The sequence below is a fragment of the Scyliorhinus canicula genome, chromosome 2 (assembly GCF_902713615.1).
Source record: "Scyliorhinus canicula chromosome 2, sScyCan1.1, whole genome shotgun sequence".
Taxonomy (NCBI): domain Eukaryota; kingdom Metazoa; phylum Chordata; class Chondrichthyes; order Carcharhiniformes; family Scyliorhinidae; genus Scyliorhinus; species Scyliorhinus canicula.
The window spans coordinates 34,885,278-34,912,000 of NC_052147.1; the positions used below are offsets into that span (position 1 = coordinate 34,885,278).

General features: G+C 48.3%; 1 protein-coding gene across 9 annotated transcripts in view; it reads right to left on the minus strand.

Moving 5' to 3' along the window:
* lrrc9 (leucine rich repeat containing 9) overlaps window positions 1-26,723 on the minus strand; it is a 276,603-nt gene that overhangs the window by 159,434 nt on the left and 90,446 nt on the right. For all 9 annotated transcript variants that reach the window (XR_005457781.1, XR_005457782.1, XM_038775862.1 and 6 more), the window contains 2 exons: window positions 21,484-21,663; window positions 8,049-8,166 (listed from right to left, as the gene is read on the minus strand). Coding sequence is in view for 7 of the 9 variants with exons in the window: in XM_038775862.1 (XP_038631790.1) it covers window positions 8,049-8,166; window positions 21,484-21,663 (298 nt within the window). In the remaining 2 variants the exon portion in view is untranslated. The remainder of the gene's footprint in view (window positions 1-8,048; window positions 8,167-21,483; window positions 21,664-26,723) is intronic.

Here is a 26,723-nt window from a genome sequence, read left to right on the forward strand (position 1 = left end):
AAAGTGATATCACTACTGCATTTCATTCAAAAATAGCCACCTGCTTTAACAGTATATTATATTTTCTATGATTAACAAATAGCACTCCTAAATTATTTTAAATATGCTAAAATAAACCTGGAAAAGTACAAAGCATAAACTGCAAAACACAGGGCTAGGTTATATGCTGAGGGCAGGCTTCCCCCACCACAGTATAATTATCAAGGGCAGCAAACCACTACTTGGCTGGTTTGCCTCACTTTCATTATTTAACTAGCATGACTGGGGCAACCATCCGTCTCCAAGCAGGAGTCCCACCACATAGACCAATCGTCCGCTAGCAGTTCTACACAAGAATCAGTGGCCACTGCCAGTATTGCAGGAGATCTGGAAGGAAGAGGAACCATGGATGCCTACTAAGGTCAAGCCCATGATCTTGTCAGGGGCCATTTAGCAGGACACGGCAAGAGGGCAAAACTATGGGGGGGGGGGGGCTCCGAATGACACAGCATTGGAAGGCATTCCCCTTCTCCTCCACTCATCAGCAGGGTTAAACCTACATATTAGGCACAGGCTTCTCCCACCACCCATTGAATTGGAGTGGTGGCACAAAAAGGCCCTAATTTCCTGGTTAGGGACTTTTATTAGGCCACAGGCAGGGCCCACATCTCCATAATTGCCACTGATGGGCAAGTTTTAAAATTTCTTTCATGAGATGGGAGTGTCATTGACAAGGTCACCATTTATTGTCCATCCCTAATTGTCCATCATGAAAAGATGATGGCCATCTTGAACCACTACTGTCCATCTGGTGTAGCACCGACAGTGCTGCTAGGAAGAAAGTCTCAGGTGTTTGGTGCAGCAACTGTGAAGTAGTAGTGACAATATAGTTCCAAGACAGGATGGTGTGCGGCTGGGAGGGGAACTGGCAAATTATGCTGTCTCCAAGCCTCTGCTGTCTTTGTTCTTCTAGGCAGTGGAAGGTGTTGCTAAAGGAGCCTTGATGAGTTGCTGCAGTGCATCTTGTAGATGAGACGCACTGCTGCCACTGTCCATCGGTGGTGGAGGAAGTGAATCTTGAAGATGGTGGATGGGGTACCAATTAAGCAGGCTGTTTTGTCATGGATGGTACCAAGCTCTTGTGTCATTGGAGCCACACTCATCTCGGAGACTTTTCTGTTAGACGTGACTTGTATATTGCAGATGGCGGATGGGCCATGGGGACTTAAGAGGTGGATTACTTGCCACAGAATTCCTTGCCTCTGACCTGCTTTTGTAGCCACAGTATTTATGTGTGTTATGGACTGGGTGGGAGAGAGCTGATGAAATCTATGTTCCTATCCCGACTGTCCATAATCAGTAAGCTTTTGATAGGAAGTATTGGGAATATTTTTAACCACTTTGCATGGAGATAATTTGAATAACCAGCAGCAAGTTTTTGCTAACCCCAAAATCTAATGCTATAAGCACTCATTCACACCATCACACCCAAGGAAAGAACAGTTGAAGAGAATAGTGCACTTTTAGACGTTATAAGCAGAAAGAACAGTTCATAATTCAGGTGATTACCTTGTTCTAGAAAACGTACCGGGCGCGATTCTCCGCCCCCCACGCCGGTTGGGAGAATAGGGGGAGGGTCTCCCGACATTTTTTGCGCCCTCCCGCTATTCTCCCCCCCCCCCCCCTCGCCCCGACCCATGACACGAATCGCCGCTCGCCGTTTTTTACGGCGAGCGGCGATTCTCCGCGGCCGATGGGCCGAGCGGCTGGGCCTTTACGCCCGTTTTTTCACGGCGGCAAACACACCTGCTTGCTGCCGTCGTAAAAACGGGTGCTGGATGCCCATTTGGGGCATCCAGAGGCCCGTTTGGGCTGGGAGCACCACCGTTGTGCTCGGGAGGGGACAGGCCCGCGATCGATGCCCACCAATCGTCGGGCCTGCGTCCAAAAGGGACGCACTATTTCCCCTCCGCCGCCCGACAAGATCAAGCCGCCACATCTTGTCGAGCGGCAGTGGAGAAATGCGGAACCTCGCTTGCGCGGGTTCCGTCAATGGCATGATGACTTCACCCGCGCATGCGCGGGTTGGAGCCGGCCGCGCGTCACCTTGGCGCGCAGCCTTAACGACGGTCATTAAGGCTGCGACGCCGTGATTCCCGGGGTCCCGCTCCTAGCCCCGATTGGGGGGGGGGGGAAATCGGGTCCCGGGAACGGACGTGAAGGCTGCCGTGAAACACGGTCAGTTTCACGGCAGCCTTTACGACGCTCCGCATTTGCGGAGAATCTCGCCCACCATTTTTATTCATTTAGAGAATATGTGCATCACTGGCCAGGACAGCATTTATTGCCCATCCCAAGTTTTCCTTGGGATACAGTGGACATTGCACCCAGATGGAAATGGTTCCCAAGTGTATAGAATCATAGAAGCCCTACAGTGCAAAAGGAATGCCTGTGGCATTCAAAATAAATTGAAAAAAAGAAAATAATTCCACAATGTTGAGTGGCAGGTCAGAAGGTTGGACAGAATATAAACAACAAAGAATGACTAAAAGATTAATAAGGAGGAAGAAATCAGAGCACAAGAGAGAAAGCTAGTGCAAAATATAAAAACAGATAGCAAGAGATTTTAGTTATTTAAAAGAAAAAGTGTAAGCAAAGTGAGCGTTGGTCCTCAAGAGTGAGAGTCTGGGGAATTAATAATGGAAAATAAGGAAATGGCGGATGAACTGAATAGATATTTTGCATCTGTCTTAACTGTAGATGATACAAATAACATTCCAGATTGGAAACTACCAAATGTGACTCCTCTATTCAAGAAAGGAAGGAGACAGAAAGCAAAAACATACAGGCCAGTTAGCTTAATATATGTTGTGGGGAATTTGTTGCAATCTATTATTAAAAAGGTTATAAAGGGGCACTTAGAAATTCTCAATTCAAATCAAACAGAGTCAAATGGTTTCGTGAAAGGAAAATCAAAAGTTTGACTAATTTATTGGAGTTCTTTGAGGAAGTAACAAGCAATATGGATAAAGGGGAACTGGTGGATGTACTGCACTTAGGTATCCAGAAGTCATTTGGTAAGCACCACATCTAAGGTTACTATGCAAAATAAGAACTCATGTTGCAGGGGTTAACATATCACTATGGATAAAAGATTGATTAGATATGAGGAAGAAAGTAGGGATAAATATGTCTTTTTCAGGTAGGCAATATGTGACGAGTGGAGTATCACAGGGGGCTATTCAGGGACCTCAACTATTTACAATTCATATAAATGACTTTGACGAAGGGACCAAATGTATGGCTGCTGAATTTGTTGATGACACAAAGATAGGTAGGAAAGTAAGATGCTAATATGACATACTGGGTGGGATATTCCATGCCTCTCAGCAAGTGTTTTGCAGCGGTGGAGGTGCCCTATCATTGGCTAATGATGGAATCTTCTGGTCCCACCACTGTCAATGGAGTTTCCAGTTTTATTCATCCAGCCGGAATGACCGGACAAAACTAGCCAAGGAATCTGCAAAGGGACATAATATGTATGTGGCAGATGGTCTATAATATGGGAAAATGTGAAGGCATGGACTAGTCCACTTTAGCAGGAAGAATAGAAAAGTAAAATATTATTTAAAGAGAGAGAGATTGCAAATTCCTGAGATACAGAGGGACCTGGACATATGAACCAGGAAAGGTTAGTATGCCGGTACTGCAAGTTATTCCAAGGCAAATTGAATATACGTGTTTATTGCAAGGAGAATTTGTGTTGCTGCAGTGGCAAAGGGCATTGGTGAGACCACATCTAGAATACAATGTACAGTTTTAGTCACCTTATTTAAGAAAAGATATGAATGCATTAGTAGTTCAGATCGGCTGATACCTGTGATGGCGTGGGGTTGGGGGGGGGGGGGGGGGGGCGGTGTTATCTTAAGAGGAACGGTTGCACAGACTGGGTCTGTATCCATTGGAGTTTGGAAGGCTGAGAAGTGATCTTATTGAACCATAGAAGATCCTGAGGGGATTTGACAGATGTTGAAAGCATGTTTCCCCTTATGGGAGAGATCAGAACTAGGGGATACAGTTTAAAGATAAGGGGCACGATTCACCGAACGGGAGACTAAGGGCGGAATTCTCTGCTCCCGCGCGGCATCGGGAAGGCCGTAGTGAACTTGGTCGAGTTTCACGACGGCTTCGGAGGCCGCTCCTCGCACCCTATCTCCCCCCCCCCCCCCCCCAAGGGGGCCAGGAGCGGTGCTCCGTAAATCTCGGCCGCCGGGCCTCAAGGCGGCGCACCGAGAATGACGCGGCGGCGGCGCCTAAGTGACGTCAGCCGCACATGCGCAGGTTGGCCGGCTCCAACCCGCGCATGCGCGGCTGATGTCACGACGGCTGCCGGCTCCAACCCGCGCATGCGTGGTTGCCGTCTTCCCCTCCGCTGCCCCGCAAGACGGAGCGGCTTGATCTTGCGGGGTGGCAGAGGGGAAAGAGTGCGTCGCTTGGAGACGCTGGCCCGACGATGGGCGGGCCTGATCGCGGGGCCAGTCCCTCCCGAAGCACGGCCGTGGTGCTACACTCCCCTCTCCGTCCTCCACAAGCAACAAACAAAGATTTGGCGCCATGTTCACTACGGCAGCGACCAGGTGAGGTTGCCGCCGGCGTGAACAGGTCGGGAACATCAGGCCGCTCGGCCCACTCGGGCCGGAGAATCGCCGGTCACCGTGAAAAACGGCGACCGGCGATTCTACGAGCGGGGGTGGGAGAATCGCGGGGGGAGCCAGGGTGGCGTGTCGTGAGTCGCCCGGCCCTCCTGCGGTTCTCCCACCTGGCGTGGGGAGCGGAGAATCGCGCCCGAAGTGCCGATGCTGGAGTGAAAACCGGAGTGTTTCACGCCAGCGTCGGAGGCCACTCCTCGCCCCCTATTCTCCAACCCCCAGGGGGCTAGGAGCGGCGCCGCGTCAATTTCGCGCGCCGGGCCTTGGCGCCCACGTAAAAGCGGCGCCGCCTAAATGACTCGGCAGGCGGCGCTTAAATGACGTCACCCACACATGCGCAGGTTGGCCGGTGCCAACCCGCGCATGCGCGGTTGCCGTCCTCCCCTCAGGCGCCCCGCAAGACATGGAGGATTGATCTTGCTGGGCGGCGGAGGAAAAAGAGTGTGTCTTTTAGAGACGCCGGCCGGCTGTTCGGTGGGCACCGCTCGCGGGCCAGACCCCCACTGAGCACCCCCCTAGTGCTCGATCCTCCCTCCCCCCCACAGGCCGCACACGCAGCGTTCGCGCGATGTTCACGCTGGCAACGACCAGGTGCGGTTGGTGCCGGTGTGAACCGGTCGTATTGGGCAGGCCGCTCGGCCCATCTGGGCCAGAGAATCGCCGCTCGACCGTTAGAAATGGTGAGCGGCGATTCTCCGAGTGGCCTGTCGTAAAACATGGCACGCCTTTTTGGTGGGGTGGGAGAATTGCGTGCGGGTGCCAGGGCGGCGTGGCAGAAATCGCCCGGCACTCCTGCGATTCTCCCACCCGGCGTGGGGTCGGAGAATCGCGCCCAAGGGGTCCTCATTTAAGATGAAGATAAGACAAATTTTGTTGTGAATCTTTGGAACTCTCTTCCGCAGACGGCAGTGGAGGCAGTCAATTAATATTTTTAAGGCAGGGCTAATAGATTCTTGAAAGGCAAGGGAGCCAAATCTTATTGGAGTTAGTGGAATATGGAACTGAGGCCACAGTCAGATCAGCGATGATCTTATTGAATGGCGGAGCAGGCTTGTGTGGTTGAATGGTCTACTCCTAATTCATATGTCCGTGTATATCCACAACTAACAATATGCCAACAGCTGAGCAGTTGTGACCCCATTGCAAATGATACTCAGACCACCTTCTTCAACTCTAAAGGGTTGGCCTCTCACTCAACATTAGCAAGATCAAAACCTTCCACTAGCCCCACCCTGGACAAGTACCTACATCATCAGCTATTGTGATTGATGGGGAGAGTTTAAAAGTCATTTACTTCCCCTGTCTCGGAACATCACCATCAAACAGGAGATCCAGCACAAAATCAGCTGCGTCAGTGCAGCTGTCCAAAAATTGCACAACCAGGCCTTCAACAACAGAGACCTCCAAAACAGGACAATGGCTTTAGTCTAAAAATCGGTTGTTGTCACCGCTGGTTATTTGGCAGTGAGACTTGAATGCCATGTGGTAGCCCATCATCCAACAAGCTGAAACACAGTCAGAAACTGACTGCATAAACTCTGCTGTGGAAGTAATAAAATCAAGATAAAGCAGAACAGAGGCTCGAGGACCCACTCTTCCTTACGACAACTCTTTTCTCCTCTGCCCAAAGAACTGTGGCTCCAGGTTTGGCTTGACTCACCTGAGGACACATAAATCATAAAGCCTGGCAGAAGTCATCCTTGTTTTGCGGAACTAACAATGACAATTAAGATACCATGACAGAGCTTGACAGATAACGCTTCCATTTTTGAGGATGATGCGGTGTACAAATCTTTGGGTCATTTTCAATTTGTGTACAGTAATGCCTGAGTTTTTTTTCAGACTTCTGGAAATAAATGGTTTTATTCAATTGTGCTAACATCTTCTTTCTAGAATGCAATTAATATTATTGCACTAAAAATTACTTAAATAAAAACTCAGGAGTGGGCCCAAGGCTGCCACATTCAGTCCTGAAATGTGCCCAGTTTATCTCAGATTACTCTGGAAGGGTAAGGTATCTAAAAAATTTGAGCACCAGGTGAAGCTAGCCATTTAACACTGCTACAATGCAGTAGCAACATGACTGGTATTCGCCACTAACAGGATGCTGCCGTCAAGCCAAAAGGAGGTTCTGTCTATCACTGAAATGAGTAATGTGGTACATGATTTCCAGTGCTGGTATGATTCTCAGTATGTAGGCTGTACCTACCAAAGACTGGCACATCGTATCAAACAGCAAGTCCCTTCAGCTGTTTTCAATGGACACCGTACTAACCACGCCCAACCAATCTGTGCCAGTAATACTCAAAACACAGTGTCCAACATTAAATATGATTCTGCGATTGGAAACATTTGCTCAACAATCCTGAACATGCTAAGGATTATACTGGCAACCAATTTAAGAATATCAGTCAGGCTTGCAGTGTGGTTCTCTTACTTGTGCTAGAAGATGCACATATTAATACACAGAACCCCCTCATTTGCAAACAGAAAGAACATGTACACATATTGTGACATTTTTCAACCAAACAAAACAAGCTACAGCCATGCCCTGGTTCATTCCTCAGGGCAATACCTTCACCAATCAGAGTGGGGGGATGGGAGTTGTGAGATCAGTGGGTAAGGTCAATCGAGGGGAGGTTATGTGGTTGGTTGGGGGGGGAATCAAGTACTCAGTGGGGGGATGGGATTGGGCGGTCAATTGGGGCGTGGGTCAGTCAAGGGGGTTGGGTGTGCAGCTTGGGGTCAGGTGGTTGTGGAGGGATGGGGGCCAAGTGGTCAGTCAGAGCGTGGTCAGGGAAGGAGGAGTCAAGTGGTCAGGGTAGGTTGGGGTGAGTTCTGTGGGAAGTTAGGGGTGGTTTTAATTCTAACATTTCCTGAGTAACTGTTACTGCAATACAGTCAGAACCATCCGAAGTTTGTGATTTAAATCATACTATGTTTCTGTTTGCAGCACAATTGCCCAACAGAAGTTTGAACTTTCCGGGTAATTGCTGAGCAATCTTTCCCTGGGGATTTCCAGAGTGGGAATTGTGGGTCTTCCAGGGCATTAAAGATTCTAGTTCCTATTTTTGCCAGCACATACACGATGGGCTGAATAGCCTCTTTCTGCATTGTAACTTTTGTGCGGCTGTATTGCATCTTCAGGGTACCCCCAGTTACAGCTTCCTGAAGCTTGGAAGTTGCTGGCCATTATTCTACTTCTTCTCATCACCCCCTCTCCCGCCCTCATAAGAAAAATTATATTCTTGCATTATATATGAGGCAGCGAATTAAATATTTCAAACAACCATTTGTCCACACAATCTTATTCCTGAAACTTTAAAGTTTTTAGTTAATTTACTGAACTCAAATACATACCCGATACACTTCTGCTTTTTTGAACCCATCCTCAAGAATCTGTAGAATTTCATACTGTTCGGTGGATAATTCTGGATCCCATACATAAAACAGGTATTCCAGATGCTTACTGTAGTTTCTAAGGGACAGAAATTGTTGATTTCAGAACACAATCATTATCTGAAAAGGCAATATTATTCTGTTATTAAATGAGATTTGTAGCAGGCAAATCTATGGTTAAAACCTCCAAACTCATTCAATAGATACCCAGTCAGGATTTTAGCTCTCTTTTATGTCAGCTTCGACCTAAAATTAAAAGGTGTGGAGTTAATTTTGAATAATTCTCAGTATTTTTTCCTTTTGCGCCACTACTGTTTTCACAATTTGTGTCAATAGTTTGCCAGCAAACACCATAGCTGTGGTTATTGTTGGGGAAATGAGGAGACAATGGAGGGTTAGGTACGTTTTGGCGCAGCCATTTGGGCGCGGCCGTTTTGGCGCGGCCGTTTTGGCGCCAACCGTTTTGGCGCCGGCTGTTTTGGCGCCGGACGTTTTGGCGTCAACATGAGGGAGGTGTGTTCATCAAATTTAGTAGTCGCACAAACTTTGTTACATTTTGTTTAAAAACCAGTGTTCTTACTCATACATGATACAGTAGTCCCCCTTTATAACGCGGGTGTTGGGGTCCAAGACAGCCACCCGCGTTGTATCGGAGCCGTGGATATCCATGATGGGTGTTTTAAATTTATTTAAAAATCTATGCATGCACTTCCCATTGTGAGTCTACGGGGGGCGGGGGGAGAGGTCAGACCCCCGTAGACTCACAATGGGAAGCGCTAGCATAGATTTTAAAATAAATTTAAAACCCCCATCGTGGATCCAATTAAAATTTCAGCGGCCGGCTCACTTTGATCCGGAGAGGGAAGCTGCTCTCACTGAAATCAGCCGGCCGCTGAAATTGACACTGCCTGCTGCTCTCTCCCTCCAATCCAACTTTTAAGTTTTAATGTTTCTGATTGGAGGGAGAGAGCAGCCGGCAGTGTCAATTTCTTTTTTTTCCCTCCGGCTTGCCCCCTCTCCCCCCACATCCTCCAACTAGACCCCTCTCCCCCCACACCCTCCGGCTCGCCCCCTCCCCACACCCTCCGGCTCGCCCCCTCCCCACACCCTCCGGCTCGCCCCCTCCCCCCCCCCCCTCTCCCCCCCCTCTCTTCCCCCGTCCCCCAACACCGGCAGGGCCCCCCTCTCTCCCCCAACACCCGCAGGGCCCTCCTCTCTCCCCCAACACCCGCAGGTCCACCCTCTCTCCCCCACACCCCCAGGGGGTCTCCCCCACACCCGCCCAACTCTTCTCCCCCCAACACCCCGCCCCCCCTCTTCTCCCCCCCCACCACCCGCCCCCCCTCTTCTCCCCCCCAACACCCGCCCCCCCTCTTCTCCCCCCCAACACCCCCCCCCCTCTTCTCCCCCCAACACCCGCCACCCCTCTTCTCCCCCCCAACACCCGCCACCCCTCTTCTCCCCCCCAACACCCGCCCCCCCCTCTTCTCCCCCCAACACCCGCCCCCCCCTCTTCTCCCCCCCAACACCCGCCCCCCCTCTTCTCCCCCCAACACCCGCCCCCCCCTCTTCTCCCCCCCAACACCCGCCCCCCCCTCTTCTCCCCCCAACACCCGCCCCCCCCTCTTCTCCCCCCCAACACCCGCCCCCCCTCTTCTCCCCCCAACACCCGCCCCCCCTCTTCTCCCCCCAACACCCGCCACCCCTCTTCTCCCCCCCCAACACCCGCCCCCCCCCTCTTCTCCCCCCAACACCCGCCCCCCCCTCTTCTCCCCCCCAACACCCGCCCCCCCTCTTCTCCCCCCAACACCCGCCCCCCCCTCTTCTCCCCCCCAACACCCGCCCCCCCTCTTCTCCCCCCCAACACCCGCCCCCCCCTCTTCTCCCCCCCAACACCCGCCCCCCCCTCTTCTCCCCCCCAACACCCGCCCCCCCCTCTTCTCGCCCCCAACACCCGCCAATCCAACTAGACTCACAATGGGAAGCGCTAGCATAGATTTTAAAATAAATTTAAAACCCCCATCGTGGATCCAATTAAAATTTCAGCGGCCGGCTCACTTTGATCCGGAGAGGGAAGCTGCTCTCACTGAAATCAGCCGGCCGCTGAAATTGACACTGCCTGCTGCTCTCTCCCTCCAATCAGAAACATTAAAACTTAAAAGTTGGATTGGAGGGAGAGAGCAGTGGGCAGTGTCAATTTCAGCGGCCGGCTGATTGTTTCAGTGAGAGAGCAGCTTCCCTCTCCGGATCAAAGTGAGCCGGCCGCTGAAATTGACACAACTGACAGTTCAAAATAGTAAATTGAATGTTTCAACAACAAATACAATAGTTTTCTGAATACAAGAATTTCTGTCGTCTGCGCCCAAACGGCCGCGCCAAATTGGCTGCGCCCAATTGTCCCATGGCGCCTAAACGGCTGCGCCCAAACGGCCGCGCCAAAACGGCCGCGCCCAATTGTCCCATCCCCGACAATGGAAGGGTGCAATTTGCACCTTTTAATCAGTTAAAGTAAAAAAAAAGTAATTAATGTAGAGGGGCTAAATTTACATGTGCACAAAAAAGAAATGGTCAATGAAAAGCATTGAATTAAGACATTATTACATGACAGGGGCCATTGTGGCTCTTTGTACGAGCAACACGGCTAGTTCTGCTGCCCTGCCCTTTCCTTGATGCCATGTACAAATTTTCCTTTCAGGTGTTTGTGCAAGTTCCTTTTGAAAACCATGATTTAACATGCCTCAACTACACGCAGGCTTAAAAAAGGGTTTTCCTCATGTCACTATCGGTTCTCCTGCCAATAAATCGATGTCCTCTGTTCTTGATCTTTCTCTCAAGGGGAACAGTTTCGTTCTGAGAAATTCATCACAATGGTTCAACAGTTCCATAACAGCATGCCCACGCGCGTCCTCGATGATGGCAAATTTTCACTAATTGAGTTAAACAGGCCTGCATGCCAACACCTTCAGAATGTCTTTCTCTGCCATGTTCTCCAATGTTTTCCATGATGGTGATTTAAATCAGATATTTCATAACTTCGAGGAAAGGGCAGGGCAGCAGAACTAGCTGAGTTGCTCCTGCAAAGAGCCATGGTGGGCAACTGATCAATGTGAGATGACTCCAGGCAAAGACCAAGGTCTCTAAGGACATACGAAGCAATTTCCGATGACTCAGCTGCCTGTCCAGAGCTGACATGTAACATAGCATAAGCTTGTTTGCCAATGAATGAGACAAGTTACGATCAGCACAAGAAAACTGAAGTAATGTGCAAGTCTGCAGCAAAAGAGTCCTATCTCAAGCTAGCGTTTCCGTCCATGACCAGAGCCTGTCAGCAGAGGATTGGTTCACTTATCTCGGCATCACACTCTCTCAAACTGTCTCTATTGACGATGAGACACATACAGGAATGGCCATGGCAAAGTGTAGTCTTTTGAAGATTCTGAACATCAGTCTGGGAACAAAGAGAGGCAAGTTTGCTTCCCAAACTGAAAACCTATACGGCAATAGTCCCGCCTACTCTGTTGTACACGTGTGAGAGAAGGACTGAGAGAGGGGCAGCACGGTAGCATTGTGGATAGCACAATTGCTTCACAGCTCCAGGGTCCCAGGTTCGATTCCGGCTTGGGTCACTATCTGTGTGGAGTCTGCACATCCTCCCCGTGTGTGCGTGGGTTTCTCCGGGTGCTCCAGTTTCCTCCCACAGTCCAAAAAGATGTGCAGGTTAGGTGGATTGGCCATGCTAAATTGCCCTTAGTGTCCAAAATTGCCCTTAGTGTTGGGTGGGGTTACTGGGTTATGGGGATAGGGTGGAGGTGTTAACCTTGGGTAGGGTGCTCTTTCCAGCCGGTGCAGACTCGATGGGCCGAATGGCCTCCTTCTGCACTGTAAATTCTATGTAATCAGTGTGATGCCAAGAAGCTTAACCATTTTTACTTCAGCTGTCTTCAGAAGCTTCTCAAGATCAGATAGCAGGGCAAAATACAAGCTGTTGAGGTGCCCACCTGAGCTGGCATAGAATCCCTACATGCAGAAGGAGGCCATTCAGACCATCGAGTCTGCACCGACCCTCTGAAGGAGCATCCCACTTAAGTCCAATCTCCCTCCCTATCCCCATAGCCCCACCTAACCTTTGGACACTTAGGGGCAATTTAGAATGGCAAATCCACCTAACCTGTACGTCTTTGGACTGTGGAAGGAAACTGGAGCACCTAGAGAAAACCCACCCGAGCCAGAGTGGGGAGAAAATGCAAATTCCATACAGACAGTGACCCGAGGTGGGAATTGAACTCGGATCCTGGCCCTGTGAGGCAGCAGTGCCAACCACTGTACACGTACCACCAAGCATCCACACCATATTGAGACGGTCACAACTGAGATGGGCTGGTCATGTAACCAGAATACCTGATACTCGTTTACTCAAGGAAATCTTCTATTGAGCTTAAGTCTGGAGTGCACGATCATGGCAAAGGAAATGCTAAAAGGACAATTTGAAAGCTTAATTTAAGAGTTCTGATATCAACAGTGCTGAGAGAAAATTGCCCAGGCGACTACATCTGCCATAACCATAGTGTAGCTTCTTTTGAAAGCAGAGAGAAAACACAAGGAAAGGATAAAGACTCAGGAGGCAGAGTAGTCAAGTAAACGTTAGTTTATTTGTGGTCAAAGGAAACTGATGTTACAATGCACACAGCATCAGTCCAGTCGGGACCACAAACATGCCAGTCCCTGTCTCTGCCGGCCTTTATACTAGATAATTATGAGCCCCAGCTGGGTGGGCCACTAGTGGGGAAGCTCATATATATGCAGTGGCGTGCAGAGGGGGGGGGGGGGGGGGGGGCGACGGTGCATTGGCCCCGGATTTTTTTTTTTTTTTTTTAATTTTTAAAAAAAATTTAGATTACCCAATTATTTTTTTCAATTAAGGGGCAATTTAGCGTGGCCAATCCACCTACTCTGCACATTTTTTGGGTTGTGAGGGCGAAACCAACGCAGACACGGGGAGAATGTGCAAACTCCACACAGACATTGACCCAGAGCCGGGATCGAACCTGGGACCTCAGTTCCGTGAGGCGGTTGTGCTAACCACTAGGCCACCGTGCTGCCCCAGAGAAGGAAATAAGATAGTAATTTTAAAATTTCAGCGGTGATAAATCAATTTTTGGAGGCTCACCACACTGCAGAGGCAGTTGTTAGCCCTTTATTCCTTTAACATGGTGTACCCTTTCTGTCAAGAGAAAATGGTCCTTCTCCCCATCCCCCCCACACGCATGCGCATGATGTACGTGGTGCAACCATCAAAAGCAACAAGCAGACGTGGCTGTTCGTTCCTGCGTTTTCTCGAGTCATAACTCGTCTTTTCTTCAGCTTTTTGTGCATCTAGATTAGTTCTTTTACCTACTCAGGTCAGTGAATAGCTCTAGAACAGGTGCAACTACGGTTTTTATAGGTTTTTTGGCGATATTTAATGAAATAGTTACGTGGGATGTAGTAAGAGTGAAGCCTGGATGATCAGAGGACTGCTATGGCATTTAATCTCGGAATAGGAGACATTTATTCCTTAACATGCTAATATTCGAATACAGATACCACTAATTTGCAAGTCTATGATATAAATTGCACAAAATTATCAGTGGAGAATCAGTGTGAAATAATTTGATACGAAGGAACAAAGAAATGAAATATGGTTTATCCGTCTGCAACTGACCGATTGTTTACCATTTTCTTCCCATTTTCTCATGCGTCTTACGGTTTTTGAGATAGAAAATGAAATGTTACGAGTATTTCGTGTACAAGCGAGTGGAGCACAGAACAGGAAAAAAAAGAGGGCCAGAGTCGAAGAAGAGTCCCATCAAAGAGGGGCATTAGATGCATGGATAAAAAGAAGTAAAGAAGAAATAGTAGAACCTGGAGAAGTAAAAGATGAAGTGGGTGCAGAGAAGGATTTTTCTGATACGGATTCAGCTCGGTCAGAACATAATACTCTCTCTCCTCAGTCTCGTTGTCAGGATGATGATCCATGTGAAGAAAATAAAGAAGATATTTGCATATTTTTGCAAAGAAGCGATTTTGGCTGTTTGAAGAAACCGATTCCAGATCATTTGAAGATGACAATATTACAACATGGCCCTGAAAGATATCAGAATAAAAGTGGTCCATTTGCTGAGAAGGATGGGAGATCATTTTCCAAACAGTGGTTTGATAAAGTTTCCACAAACGGAGAAATTGTGGAGAGAAAATGGTTGTTATACTCTCCATATCGGAAAGCATGCTACTGTTTTGTTTGCTTTTTGTTTTCAAAGGAGCATTTGTTGTCTGTGTCAAACTTTGGAAAGGAAGACGGTTTCTCCACTTGGAGAAAATTAAATCCAACAATACCTGACCATGAGAAAAGCCCTTCTCATAGAGCTCACATGAGGGAATACCTGAACCTTGTAGTTCGACTCCATCATTCAACTACGAAAGATGCTGAACTTCAACAGCAAATGTCTGCTGAAAAGAAAAGATGGAAAGCTATAACTGAACGGATTGTCGAGGTTATATCCTTTCTGGCAAAACAGAATCTGGCGTATCGTGGACATCGAGGAGAAGGAATACCTGGGCTATCAGAGCCAGGGGAGACAGTCAGTGAAAATACAGGAAACTTTCTAGCAACAATCAGACTTTTGGCCAAATATGATGACATCTTAGCAAAACACTTGCAGAGCGGGAAAGAGAAACCAAAAAGTGTCACCTACTTGTCCAACAGAATTCAAAACGAAATAATCAATCTTCTTGGTGAAACTGTCAAGAAAAATATAATTTCCGAAATTAAGGACGCAAAATATTTTAGCATAATGCTGGATTCAACTCCAGATATTGCCCATGAAGATCAGGTTTCTGAAATTCTGCGTTACGTTCATATTGATGAAAACAGAAAAGTAGAAATAAAGGAGACATTTCTGGGATTTTTTCAAGTCAACACGAAAGATGCAGTCAGCCTGGTAAATAAAATTCAGGAAAAATTGGAAGAAGACAAAATTTCCATGAATGACTGTCGTGGTCAAGCATATGATAACGCAGCAGTTATGGCTGGAGTGAGAGGAGGTGTTCAACAAAAAATTCTTGAAGTTAACCCAAAAGCTGTGTTTGTGAACTGCGAGAACCACAGCCTCAATTTGGCCTGTGTCCATGCAAGTGAGGTGCAACCTGTTGTTGTTACATTTTTTGGCATTCTAGAAAAACTCTTTACTTTTTTTTCTTCATCTACTTCTCGTTGGGAAGTCTTAAAATCATTTGTCACTCGGACTGTGAAAAGACAGTGTGACACAAGATGGAGTTCCAGCCATGATGCTGTGCAAGTAATCCACGAAGAGTGTGACAACGTTATTGCAAGCCTTCAACACCTGCTGGAAGGAGAATTTTCAAGGGAAACTAAATCTGATGCAGGATCGCTACTTAACTCTATTCAACAGTTCCCGTTTATAGCTTTATTAAATTTTTGGTACTCAGTTTTATCATCAGTGGAGAAAGTCTCAAAACGTTTGCAGGATCCGAAAATGGGGTTCCATGAAGCTTCTTGTGATCTGAGAGGACTTATTCATATCTTGAATTTGAAGAATGACGAAATTATCCACAATGCAATAGATTTAGCCAATGAATATTGTGAAAATTGGGGAATACCAATTGCACGAACAAGGAGAAGAAGAAGAATGCCTGGAGAGTCAGCAAAAGATAGTGGACTGACGGCACAAGAAGAAATGAATAGAGTAATGGTAGAGATTGTGAACAGATTAAAAACTGAAATTGAAGACCGCAGTGTCCGTCTTCAAAGACTCAGTGACCGATTTTCTTTTCTTCTGAACTTGAATTCAGTAGTGATTGAAGATGAACAAGAAAGAGAGAAATTAAAAAAGGAATGTTCAGACTTTGCAAATTATTATGACAATGATGTGGTTGCAATTCAGTTATATGACGAAATTATTGATTTTGTGATGCTCCTTCAAGCTGGAGGGAATAGAGTTCCCCCTGATCCTAAAGATGCTCTGGAGTCTTTACTGCAGTATGGGAGGGATGTCTTTCCGACGCTGTGTGTTTCATACAGATTACTGCTTACAATTGCATTTTCAGTCGCAAGCTGTGAAAGGTCATTTTCAAAACTGAAATTAATAAAAACATATCTGAGGTCTTCTATGTCACAGGAGCGACTGACCAACCTGGCTTTAATAAGCATTGAAAAAGAATTTCTCACAGCTGATGTAAAAAGTGAAGTAGTTCAGGTGTTTTGTGACAGGAGGTATCATTTGGGGAAAATAACTTAATAAATTTGATTGATTAATATTAAAATCGAATAAAGCGTTTATTTCATGTTTCATCTGTGTTTATATATTCAAAATGTTTTCCTTTCTCATAATATTTCTCAGTATATTAGGCCATATACTTGAGTCTTTGGGGCATATAATCTAGATTGGCCCCAGGCATCACCAGACCTCTGCACGCCGCTGTATATATGCCACAAGTTCCATCAAGACATTTACTAGTGTATTCCCTGTGGACCTAGTGGGGGTTATTATGCCAGTCAATCGCCCCCCCCCCCCCCCCCCCCCCCACAAGTCCAGAAGTTCCTCTTCAGTAGCCATCTGAGAAGGCCTTCTTTGCCGCTTTGCACGCGGTTGTGCTTCTGCCATTGGTGGGTCTGGGTCGGGTGGCGTGCAGCGATTCGTTGATCATCTTTTCCGAGATGGATGACGGAGGGACACTGCCAGGGGTTTGACCCTGGCCCTGCGTCGTCCATGAGTGCGGATGCTTCCATGTACACGGCGAGTTGCACCCCTCGATTACATGGATGTCCCAAAGGCAGTGGAGGTACAGATGTCTCTGGTGCGGTTTCCTCCGAGGTCGCCCTCTGCCCTTGAGGTGATCCACATGTTTACATACGGTCTTCTCTCAGGTTCTGACCTTGTACAATATGTTTTCTCCAAAACAATTCCCTGTAATCTACCATGTAAACTAATGAGGCAAAGTTTCCCCAGTGTGGAATCTCTCTTTGTCCATGTATGAATCTGTGCAGCTGTCACTGGCAGCACATTCATGAAGTTGAGTGTCGCCATTACTTTGTCACTGGAAGAGAGGCAGGTTCACAGGCAGTGGGAGACGACTGAGGGCGTTAGCATGTACTATTTGCAACCCCGGGCGATGCTGAAATGCCACTAATAATAAGGAGCAGTGCTAGATTCAGGCCGAGGCCAAGGGGACTCCCGTTGTCCTCCTTGAACGGAGCAAGCAAAGATTTATGGTCTGCGATAATGAAAAAAATGCTGCAAGTAGACATACTGATTAAATTTTTTCACTGCATATATCATGGACAGGCCTTCTATCTCTCTCTGGGTGTAGCGGCACTCTGCATGTGCCAGAGTTCTGGAAGAGAACGCTGTAGGGTGTTCCGTGCCATCGTCCCATTAATGGCATATGGGGTGGCGTCACACGTGATGACGAGTGGCCAGGAAGGATCATAATGGCAGCACGATGGCACAGTGGTTAGCAACGCTGCCTCACGGCGCCAAGGTCCGAGGTTCGATTGCGGCCCTGGGTCACTGACCGCGTGGAGTTTGCACATTCTCCCTGTGTTTGCTCGGGGTTCGCCCTCACAACCCAAGCAGGGTGGCCAAATTCAGGATAAACGTCCCATAATAATCTATGAGCCCCAAAAATTATCTCACTTTGACCATGTTTTCTGGTGTCGGAGCCCCACTTTATGGCCTGGACCTTTCCCTCCACTGGGCGCAAGCCACTTTTGTCCATGCGGCAGCCCAGATTGTCTTCGACTGAAAGACACATTTGCCTCTCTTCAGGCAGACACCCACTTGGGTGAATTGCCCAGATTGTCTAAATGCTCCTTCTCAGTGCCCTTGTAATGAGCATGTTATCCAGGCATACTGGCACTTTGGAGGATGCGTTCCATCACTCTCCGGAATGTTGCACAAGCAGAAGAGACCCACGAAGGGGAGTTGAGTATACTCATATAGACCCCTGTGGGTATTTATGGTCATGTACTCTCAAGATGCGGTGTGCAGCTCCAACTGGAGCTATGCGTTTCTCGTATCCAGTTTTGTAAACAAGTGGCCCTTACCCAGTTTCACGTACAAATCCTCCACACGCGGCATGGGATATAGGTCCAGATGGGAGGTTGTTCACAGTCATTTTATAATCACTGCAGAAGCAAATCGACTTATCCGACTTCAACACCGGGCTTTCCCGATTGTGGATATTAATGCGCAACAGCCTCAGCGGCCGGCTTTTTAAAATGTTGGTTATAACCGGCTTTAAAAATGACAGCCGCGAGAGGCTTTCTGAATGCAGGCGCACTGCGCATTCGTTTCCGCTCATCAGTGCACATGCCCAGAGTCCAGCAAGAAACACCGCCTCGTCCTGACGTCAGCGCGCTGACCCAGGAGAAGATTTTTTTAAAAATCCAATGCAGTCTTCCTGCCTGAAGCGACGGCAGAGAATAAGTCATGTGCTCTGGGTGCGATTGCGATTCCTCCATTTTGTCAGCAGCAAACAAGCAACAGGACTGTAAATTTTTTAATGGATTGCTTTGTAATAAGGAAGAGAGGGCCAGAGACACAAACAGGCCAGGATCTCACAACTAAACCTGCTGGAGTGGCTCAGGAGAATCCACAGCAGGACAAAGCAGTGGTGGTGTGAGCTGTTCAGGAGAATCCACAACAGGACAAGGCAGTGGTGGTGTGAGCTGTTCAGGAGAATCCACAGCAGGACAAAGCAGTGGTAGTGTGAGCTGTTCAGGAGAATCCACAACAGGACAAGGCAGTGGTGATGTGAGCTGTTCAGGAGAGTCCAGAATGGACAAAGCAATGCTGGTGTGAGATCCAGGACCACTGATGAACAACCCATACAGAAATGTAACATTGAATGACAAAGCAAGTGCGATTGTGTGGACCAAGCAGGTTCACCTGTCGTATTAAAGGTAAGCAAAAATGGTGGGTCACGATGGTTGGCCGGCATGGTTGGCCACGAAGAGAAAGTTGATGGCAGGGCCTACTGGACTTGAAGAGAGCCATTGAGCTACCCTGTCCTGTGAGAACACTGAGAAGGGGGTTCAGGAACTCCAAAGGTCCGTTGGCTATAGTGTCCACAGTGTTGGTTGACCCCCGTACAGAAATACAGCGCCCTCTCAGGGCAGTGCTCGTATGAGACGACTTAGTCGGCCAAAGGTTGACCGGGTCCCCGGAAAAAAAGTTTGAAAAACGCTGGTGTAGGGGATCGGTTGTGCTCTGAAGTATTTGGGCTGGGCTTCCAGGTTGACATAAATTCACGCCTGGGCCCCTTTTATTTTACCCAGGCCCTCCTGGAATACTTACTCCTGGAATATTGCCAGATACCTCTTGAGGAACTTGTAGAAGCGGCTGGTGTCCATCCGGAACATTTGCCTGCTGCCCTTGGGTCACGGTGGTTCCAATAGTGTTCAGTGGTTCCCCCATATATGTTGCCAATTTGGCCTTGATATCATGCAGACTTAATGGCCTGATTCCTGTGTGAAACCAGCAGAAGGTCTGTTGACTGATAACAGCCTCCGTGTCTATCTCCATTAGTAGAATTGCAGTTTGATCCGAATCGGTGCCACTTTAGGGGTCGTGATACAATTCAGCTGCAACTAGTATCCTCCTCCGGGTGAGCCACATGCAAGGGTCTGGCTTGAGGTGACCTTATTGTCTGCCCAGGGCGGCGTGTTCTTTGCCAATTCTGCTGGCCTTGGCTGCCACGCTTGGCACTGTCGCTGGTACTCGCCGTCGTCCTCTGGGGAGGTGCAATGAGGTGGCCCCTGACCATCAAGTTCGGACGAGATATTGCACAGTTGGTTGCTGTTTTGGTCGTGATCTGCTCATACGAGCACTGCCCTGAGAGGGCGCTGTATTTTTGTACGGGGGTCAACCAACACTATGGACACTATAGCCAACGGACCTTTGGAGTTCCTGAACCCCCTTCTCAGTGTTCTCACAGGACAGGGTAGCTCAATTGCTCTCTTCAAGTCCAGTAGGCCCTGCCATCAACTTTCTCTTAGTGGCCACATTATTAATCCCATATAGCAAGCAGTCCCTTAAGATCTCTGAAAAGGATGGACCAAACTCACAATACCCAGCAGCCTTTGGAGTAGAGTTTGAAAGTCTGTGACTGACTCCCCTGGAGTCCACACAGCTGTATTGAATTAGTACCATTGCATAATCACAGACAGTTTCAGTCATAATGGTTAGATACCAATCCCACCAACTCATCAAAGGACTTTGAAACCAGGCAGCCGGGTACGTGAGGTTTTTAATTATGCTGAAGGTTGGGTCCCCGCAGACAGTCAGGAGGATTACATTCTGTCAGTCCTCTCCACTGGTGCTGTTAGCCTGGAAAAAGTACCTCATTCGCTCATCATATTGGGCCCAATCTTCCAGGCCTGCATCGAAGGCCACTAATGTCCCAAAGAGCGGCATTTTTCAAAATTCTGTCAAACAGCGCATGCCAATATCCTGCTGCGGCTGGAATACTGTGACTTGTAATTACAGTTTTTCACCCTGTCGCCAGTATAAAGACCAGGAGGCCAAGTAGTTTATTCACGGCCAAAAGAAACTACAGCTACAGCGGAAAATACACTCTGCATCAGTTCAGTCGGGACTACCAACATGCCAGTCCCTGTCCAGGCCAGCCTTTATGCAAGATAATTATGAGTCCCAGCTGGGTGGGCCTCTGCTCACTCGCGGGGAAACACGTATTCCAGGAGTCCCACGGGAAGATCGATCAGGTTATCCCTGTGGGCCTCATGGGGTTATTCGAGAAGAAATCCTGAGCCATCAACTTGCCCAAAACTCTCAATCTATGCTATCCTGTCCTATTTACAGCAAAACTTTCCGGGTGCAGATCATCCTTAGCAGTCACCAAAACCTAACCAAACACCCCAGATAATAAACATGGTCACATACGCCTGGAAGGACAGTTATTAAAAGGCATCTTAGTTTGCTTACACTGTAAAAAAAAACATAGAATATGTAGATAAAAGAAATTTATTGCAAATCTGAAACAAAAACAGAAAAGGCTGGAAAATCTCAGCAGGTCTGACAGCATCTGTGGTGAGAGAACAAAGCTCACATTTTGAGCCTGGATTATTCTTTGTCAGAGCTGCAGTATCTTTGTATGTATTTCTTTACAACACAATAGTGACTGCACTTCGAAATGACTTCATTGGCTGTAAAACGCTTTGTGGTATTGCGAGGCTGTGAAAGCTGAAGTTCTTTCTCAGAGTGATGTGTTTTGAATAATTGCTTTGTTCTAAATTAGTAGGGGATTTCTGCAAAGCAAAATTTGTTAGGGATGTAATTAAAAAGTTTACTCAGAAAAACATGGAATTAATATAACGCACTCTGATTTGTATGTTGATCCTTCTTTGCTCAAAATGGATTGGATCTTATCCTCATATTTCAGTCTCAGCATTCGATTGTGAACTCTGATTATGCGATTTATTTTTAACCCCGTCACTCCAAGTTTTTTGAAGTCCCAAGCACAAAATCGAGATAAGATCACATCATAGCAGGAAGTGAACCTGTCAAGAGGAGGAAATTATATTTGTTTATATCTTCACGCATTGGTTTCAAGTTTACTCATTCAAACCTTTTTTTAAAAAAAATCTTTTAATTGGCATTTTCGACATTATGTACATTGACGTTCGTGTTTATTTATTGTACAGTGTAAAGAAAAAAAGGCTTTTGTCTTACATTACTTTATTTAGAGACTGCTTCTGTCTAGTTTAGCGTGTCACCCCCCCAACCCACCACAGCACCCCTTTCCCTAACCCCTCCCCGACTCCCCCCACCCATCCCCCTTGCTATCTTCCTTGGTCGTTCAGGGGGGTGCTGCCCCTTCTCCTTGCTCCCCCCGCTTTGCCGCCCACCTTTCTGTTCTCCCTTTTTCGGCTTCAGCCGTGTTTTTTCTTGTGGATGAGTTGGGGGGGGGGGGGGGGGGGGAGTTTGCCCCCCCCCCCCCCCCCCCGTGTTGTTCCTCTTTGTCCGTCTCAGACTCTGCCTTCTTTCCCCCCTCTCCCCCTGGGTTGTGCATCCCTGGCGTTCCACCTAGTCTGTTGTTTTTTCCCTCTCTAATCCTTCCATTTTCCCCCTCTACTGGCTGTTGTTCACCTCAAACAGGTTTTGGAACATACCAACAAATTGCCCCCATGCAGTAAGGAAGCCTTCCTCCGATTCCGAAAGGTCAGTTAGCCAGTCTGCAGCTGTGGGTGGTGCTGCTGTTTGCCAGCCGAGCAGGATTCTCCAGCGTGCGATTAGGGAAGGGAAAGGTAGGCCGTCGGCCTTCTTCCCCATGTGTAGCTCTGGCTGCTCTGATACCCCGAAGATTGCCACATTTGGGCATGGCTTCACCCTCACCCCCACAACCTTGGACATTGCCTCGGAGAAGGCTGTCCAGAACCCAGCAAGTTTGGGGCATGCCCAGAACGTGTGGTTTTGGTTGACCACACTGGCACTGCTGACATTTGTCCTCCACCTCCGGGAGGAATCTGCTCATTCGGGTTCTGGTCAGGTGTGCTCTGTGCACCACTTTGAACTGCATGAGGCTGAGTATTGTGCAGGAGGAGGTGTAGTTGGCCCTCAGTGATTCGCTCCAGAGTCCCCACCCCACTTCTGTCCCAGCTCATCCTCCCATTTCCGTCTGGTCATTTCCAGTGGTGTTCTGGCTCTGTCCAGTAGCTGTCCGTATATTTTCCCATAGAGTCCCTCTCCTTACTGTCCGTGGTCATCAGGTCCTCTAATAGTGTGATCTCAGGGGCCCAAGGGTATCCTACTGTCTCTTAGCGGGGGAAGTGTTTTATTTGTAAGTGTCTCATTTCCTGTCCTGCTGGCAGTTCCCATTCCTCCATCAGTTCGTTCAAGGTTGCCAGTCTGTGCCCTACGTAGAAATCCCTTAGCGTCAGCATTCCCCATCCTGTCTCCATTTTTTAATATGTTGCGTCTAGCATGGCTGGCGGGAATCTGTGGTTACCGCAGATGGGTGCCATTTTGGTCAGCCCAAAGTGCAGTCTTAGTTGGCCCCACGTTTTCAGTGTGGCCATTACCACTGGGCTCGATGTGTATTTCGCCGATGGGGATGGGAATGCTGCCATGGCAAGTGCCCAGAAGGTTGTTCCCTTGTAGGAGGCCTCCTCCATCTGTACCCACTCTGAGTTGGGTTCTTGCACCCATTCCCTCACTCTTTCCACTGTTGCTGCCCAGTGGTAATTTTGCAGGTTTGGCAATACCAAGCCTCCCTTAATTTCCTTCCTTTGCAGTGTTGATTTGCGGATGCTTGGATTCTTGCCCCCCACACACAAATGCCATAATTAAATTATCTAGGTTCTGGACAAAGGAACCTCGGCAGCACGTTCATTTTGATCGTCTGCACTCTCCCCGGCAGGGAGAGTGGGAGTGCGTCCTAGCTCTGTAGGTCCTTTTTGACTTCCTCCACCAGGCTGGTCAGGTTCCATTTGTGGATCTGTGTCCAGTTTCTGGCTATTTCGACCCCAGGTGTCAGAATCTGTTTTTGGCTATTTTGAACGGGAGTCCCTCCAGCTCTGTCCCTCCCCCATTTGGGTTCACTGGGAATGCCTCACTTTTGCCCAGGTTGAGTTTGTAACCTGAGAAGGTTGCAAACTCTTTTAGGACCCGCACGATTGCTTTCAGTCTTTCCTATGGTTTTGAGACGTACAGGAACAGGTCATGTGCATAGAATGAGATTCTGTGCTCTCTGTCTCCTCTTCGGATACCCTTCCAGTTTTTCGTGCCCTGTAGGGCTATCGCCAGGGGTTTGATTGCTAATGCAAACAGGAGCAGGGACAATGGGCATCCCTGTCTTGTGCCTCTTTGTAGCTGGAAGTATTCAGAGCTGGTGGTGTTGGTTCGATGCTCGCCTTGGGAGCGTTGCACAGGACTCTCACCCAGGCGGTGAATCCTGCTCCTAGCCCAAACTGTTCCAGTACCTCAAGGAGATATTGAGGTGGGGAGGGGCATTGTTACGTTCATCGTCCTCCTGATGTTCGCAGTGAATTGCCTACCCGCGACAAAACCTGTTTGATCTTCAGTGACCACCTGCACTACAGCGTTCTCCATCATTTTAGCCAGGACCTTTGCGAATATTTTCGCATCCATATTCAGCAGCGAAATGGGTCTATATGATCCACATTCCGTCGTGTCTTTGTCTTTATTGAGTACCAATGAGATTATGGCCTGTGCTAGCGTGGGAGGCAAAGTGCCCCTTGCCAGCGATACTCATTCAAACCTGTGCTACCATAAAATAATTTCAGAATATGCCACAGACATTTTTTGTAGCACAATTTTAATTTGAAATTTGAAACACAGGAAACTAATTCATTCCTTGGAAATTTTGAAATTGTAAAATTCTGCCTGACAAAAAAAAGCATCTTGCCTGGACAATATTTAAATAAATTGTATATGTATCGATTGATATAAAGTAATGCCTTTTATGTCTTGCATGACTGGCACTTAAAAGCTGTTTTAATATTCTGCTTCATGCAATACTACAGCAACCATCTACTGACAGGCGAGTTTCATAAAGCTCCAGAAAAACTTGTCAGCTTAATGAAACTCTTTTTTCAAAATCGAGACTTCACGTTGGAATCTGATAAGTTTATTCTGTCCCAGAGCCAGGGGACACTAGCACAATACATAAACAAAAATGTGACAGGTGGGAAATGTCAAAATAGCAAGTGCTCATTGAGTAAAAAATCTTGCCTCAAATGAAATAAAGCAACAAATCACTAATCTTTAATAAAATTGGACAAGTGGTTAAACTATTGATGATAAATTGCAAAGTTACAAATAGAACTGCAAAAAGCAAACTACCAATAATCTGCAAATAGTAAAAGGCCAAAAAAATGGGCTCGGTCCATCGGCCACTATGCGCCCAAAAAGCACCTCGCCACGGCGTAGCGTCGCTGATAAAAGCCGGAGACCCCGCTCCTGGGGTCTACCTGGCTCGCAACACTTCGCAAGGTCTAACGCGATCTTCCGAGATGTTGTGATGTAAATTTCGCTCATTGTGGGCGGGATCACTTATTAGTTGGCTGGCACCCAGGTGGCACTGTCAGGGTGTCCAGGTTGCACTGCCAAGGTGCCCAGGTTGCAATGCCAGCTGGCAAGGTGCCAGGTTGACACTGCCAAATTGCCCAAGTATGCCCTATCCACAAAAAGCAGAAATCTAATCCAGCCGATTACTGCCTCATCAGACTCCTCTCGATCATCAGCAAAGACTTGTGTACGAAGCGGCCACCAGCACTTCCTGCACCATTAACATGGAGGTATATCTGCTAGAATTGTCAGTACCTGATTGAACTTTGTGCCCCAACGTTCCAGTATAATTATGTTTAATTATTTTATTGCCCATCTGTAACATGAGGGCTTTTGTTCAAAGGATACATTCTCTTTTATATTCAAAGGAGAGGTAGGTGGGCAATGTAGATAGATTGTGTCATCAAAAGACTGTTAAGGAAGATGATTTGGGCCAGGCAGGCATTCTACATGACTGACACAAATATAAATACTGCACGTGCTGGAATCTGAAATAAAAACAGAAAATGATGCAAATACTCAACAGGTCTAACAGAATTAACATTCCAGGTGAGTGACCTTTTATTTAATTAAAGGTCACAGACCAGAAATGTTAACTCTGTTTGCTCTCCACCGATACCATTGGACCTGTTAAATATTTCCGGCATTTCTTTTGTTTTATGTAAGAATTATGTGTTTTCAGGAGCCTAATTACAAATGTGAAGGAGGTGGAAGCATCATCACAGTATGCGCTGATAGCTCTTCCATTAAAACTTGCCGCATTAAATATATATATGGGCCGGGATTCTCCCCTACCCGGCGGGGCGGGGGGGTCCCAGCGTAGCGGAGTGGTGCCAACCACTCCAGCGTCGGGCCTCCCCAAAGGTGCGGAATGCTCTGCACCTTTGGGGGCTAGGCCCGCGCCGGAGTGGTTGGCGCCACGCCGACTGGTGCCAAAACCGGCGCCAACGGCCTTTGACGCCCGCCGCCCGCCGTCGGGTCTGGCCGAAAGGCCTTCGCTGGTTCACGCATGCTCCGGTGCATCAGCTGCCGCTGACGTCACCACCGGCACATGCGCGGTAGGGGGGTTCTCTTCCGCCTATGCCATGGTGGAGGCCGTGGTGGCCGCGGAAGAGAAGGTGTGCCCCCACGGCACTGGCCCGCCCGCCGATCGGTGGGCCCCGATCGCGGGCCTGACCACCGTGGAATGCACCCCCCCGGGGTCCGATCACCCCGTGCCCCCCCCAGGACCCCGGGGGCCCTCTCGCGCCGCCAATCCCGCCGCCACCAGAGGTGGTTGAAACCACGGCAGCGGGATTGGCCTCTCAGCAGCGGGACTTCGGCCCATCACGGGCCAGAGAATTGTCGCAGGGGGCTCGCCGATCGGCGCGGGGGGGGCACGCTGAACGGCGGGGCGTGATTCCCGCTCCCGCCAATTCCCGGGTGGCGGAGAATTCCAGCCACGGCAGGGGCAGGATTTGCGCTGGCCCCGGGAGATTCCTTTGCAATACCTAGAGATTTGATAGCATCTACTTAGGATGCAATGCAAGCT